The following is a 2,441-nucleotide window of genomic DNA, read 5'->3' on the forward strand; positions in this document are numbered from 1 at the left end:
GATGTTGAAAGATATGCTATGAATGTTTGTGATTGTATTTTTGTGGTTATTGAGACTAGTTCTTGTTTTTAGCGGAGTTTGCTTATAACAATCATTAATATTTTAGTCAATTTTCGAGTAAATATTTGTAGAGAGATTTCTTTAATAAGGTCAAGTTGATTCAAGATAGAATTCTTATACCTTAGAATAGACAAAAGAGATATATTGATCAAACGATTTGTGATTTAAAGTTCATGATTGGAGAAGGTTTTGGTAAAAGTATCACTCATGAAAGATGTTATGTGACTTGACAATGATGGCAAACTCAGTCCAAGGTTCATTGGACCAGTGTTTTAGGGAGGTGGTGTATGAGCTCGTTATGTCACTGGACTTATCAAATATTCATTCGAAATTTCATGTTTTGGTGTCGAGGAAGAACTGTATCGATGACTTTTATGTGATTAAATGGAATCAATACATTTAGACAAAAATTTAGTATTTGTGGAAAAAACTGTATTTATTATGGATAAACAGGTTCAATCTCCACTTGGAAGGTTGAGTCCAACATGCAGAGTAGATATTTTACATTATTTGACATTTCATGAACTTCCTCTTTAGATTAAAGGACGAAAGTTATATGAAATTAACAACAAATTTCTAGCTAAGAGTATTCATATATATGACGCCCTAATATCGTTGCAACCTTTACCTAGCTCTTTATTTTCCATCTTTCTCTCTCATATCACGTGCGAGGCATGGACTCAAATTTCTTTTACTTTCTTAGACTCTGTATCAATTCAAAATAGGCTAAATAAATAGTGGAATGAGTATATCATAAAAATACAAATAATTCTTTTAAATTTTGATCGATTAAAATATCCCTCAAATATTGATCATCTTTTATGCCCTTAACAATTTAAAGTTAAGGATAAATTCAAAGTTAAGGATAATATACTTTCTTTCAATTTATATTGAGAAAAAAGAATAAGCCAAAAAATATTTGACAAGGCAAATGAGTATCTCAATTTATTTTGGACAATGGTTCTTCAATTTTTATGAAAAACGAATAAAGTATTTTAAACACCTCTATAAAAGAATCCATTGTACTATATTATTCATTTAAGGAGTTTCTAACTTATTTGTCTTCTTGCCTCAGAGACTCCACCATGCTGTCGTGCTTAGGTTCTTACCTTACAAGGTTTTGTAATATTGATTTTGATCAATCAGCGGACCTCGACGATATTGATGTCCTTGCAAGAGAGACAATGTTTAGGGTCAATGAGATTGAAGCTCTTTACGAGCTCTTTAAAAAGATTAGTAGTGCAGGGATTGGTGATGGCCTAATCATGAACAAGAAAGAGTTTCAATTGGCTATAAACAACACAAATGCGAAAGAAAACTTCTTTGCTGACAGAGTATTTGACTTATTTGACACAAAGCGTAAGGGAATTTTGGGCTTTAAAGAATTTGCTTGTGCACTTTCTATTTTCCATCCAAATGCAGCTATTGATGATAAGATTCAGTTTTCTTTTCAACTATATGACATCAAACAACAAGGGTTCATTGAGAGAGAAGAGGTGAAACAGATGATGCTTGTTGCTCTTGCTCAGTCTAATATGAAATTTTCAGACGATGTGATTGAGAGGATTATTGACAATACTTTTGTAGAAGCAGATATCAATCGTGATGGAAAGATTGATAAGGAAGAATGGAGAAGTTTAGTGTTGCGAAATCCTTCACTTTTGAAGAATATGACTCTCCCATTTCTCACGGACATTACTACAATGTTTCCGAACTTTACCTGTCACTCAAGAGTAGAGGACTGATTTGAGATTGAGAAAAGGGATTTCCTTTTTGTTTTTGGATGTTCAATGGATATATGGAAACATTGTGTTTGCTTTTTCTATTTCTCCATATTGATTTTCGACATTAGTATTTCAAAAAATGGTTATGTTTGTTCATTTTTTTTGATAAAGATGATACTCATTCAACTTCGTTATTGAATTCTTATATGCAATGACAATGTTAGAACACTTGTTTGGTATTAGTGTGTTATCTCTATTTATTTATTTTACCTTTTGTTCACAACATTATGGGTTTTTTTGGTATGGAGGAAAATGTTTTCCCATTTTTATGTTTGGTTGGCTTAAATGTTTGAAAATGTTTTTCTAATCTACTCATTTTCCTCAAATTTAAGGAAAATGATTTCCCTTTCAAAATTAAGGAAAACAATTTCCAAAAACTCTATTTCATCCTTTTTTTTCTCTTACCCTATCTATACGATTATACCCCATACCCGACCCTCCCCATTCCAAAGGAAAGTTAAAAATTTTAAATTTCAAATATATATTTATACCTTCCACCAACCTCCTCCCCCCCCTCCCCCTCCCAAAAACAAATTAAAAAATATTTTTGAAAAATGTTTCAAATTCTGAGATTTTTTTACCTCACCCAACCCCTAC

The 2,441-nt window shown here is 31.6% G+C and overlaps 1 protein-coding gene across 1 annotated transcript; it reads left to right on the top strand.

Moving 5' to 3' along the window:
* Positions 1-1,145: 1,145 nt before the first annotated feature.
* Positions 1,146-1,805, top strand: LOC107010764 (calcineurin B-like protein 3). Its single transcript, XM_015210046.1, has one exon. The coding sequence runs from the start codon at positions 1,146-1,148 to the stop codon at positions 1,803-1,805; it is 660 nt and encodes a 219-aa protein (XP_015065532.1).
* Positions 1,806-2,441: the final 636 nt, after the last annotated feature.

The sequence above is a fragment of the Solanum pennellii genome, chromosome 2, assembly GCF_001406875.1.
Source record: "Solanum pennellii chromosome 2, SPENNV200".
NCBI lineage: Eukaryota > Viridiplantae > Streptophyta > Magnoliopsida > Solanales > Solanaceae > Solanum > Solanum pennellii.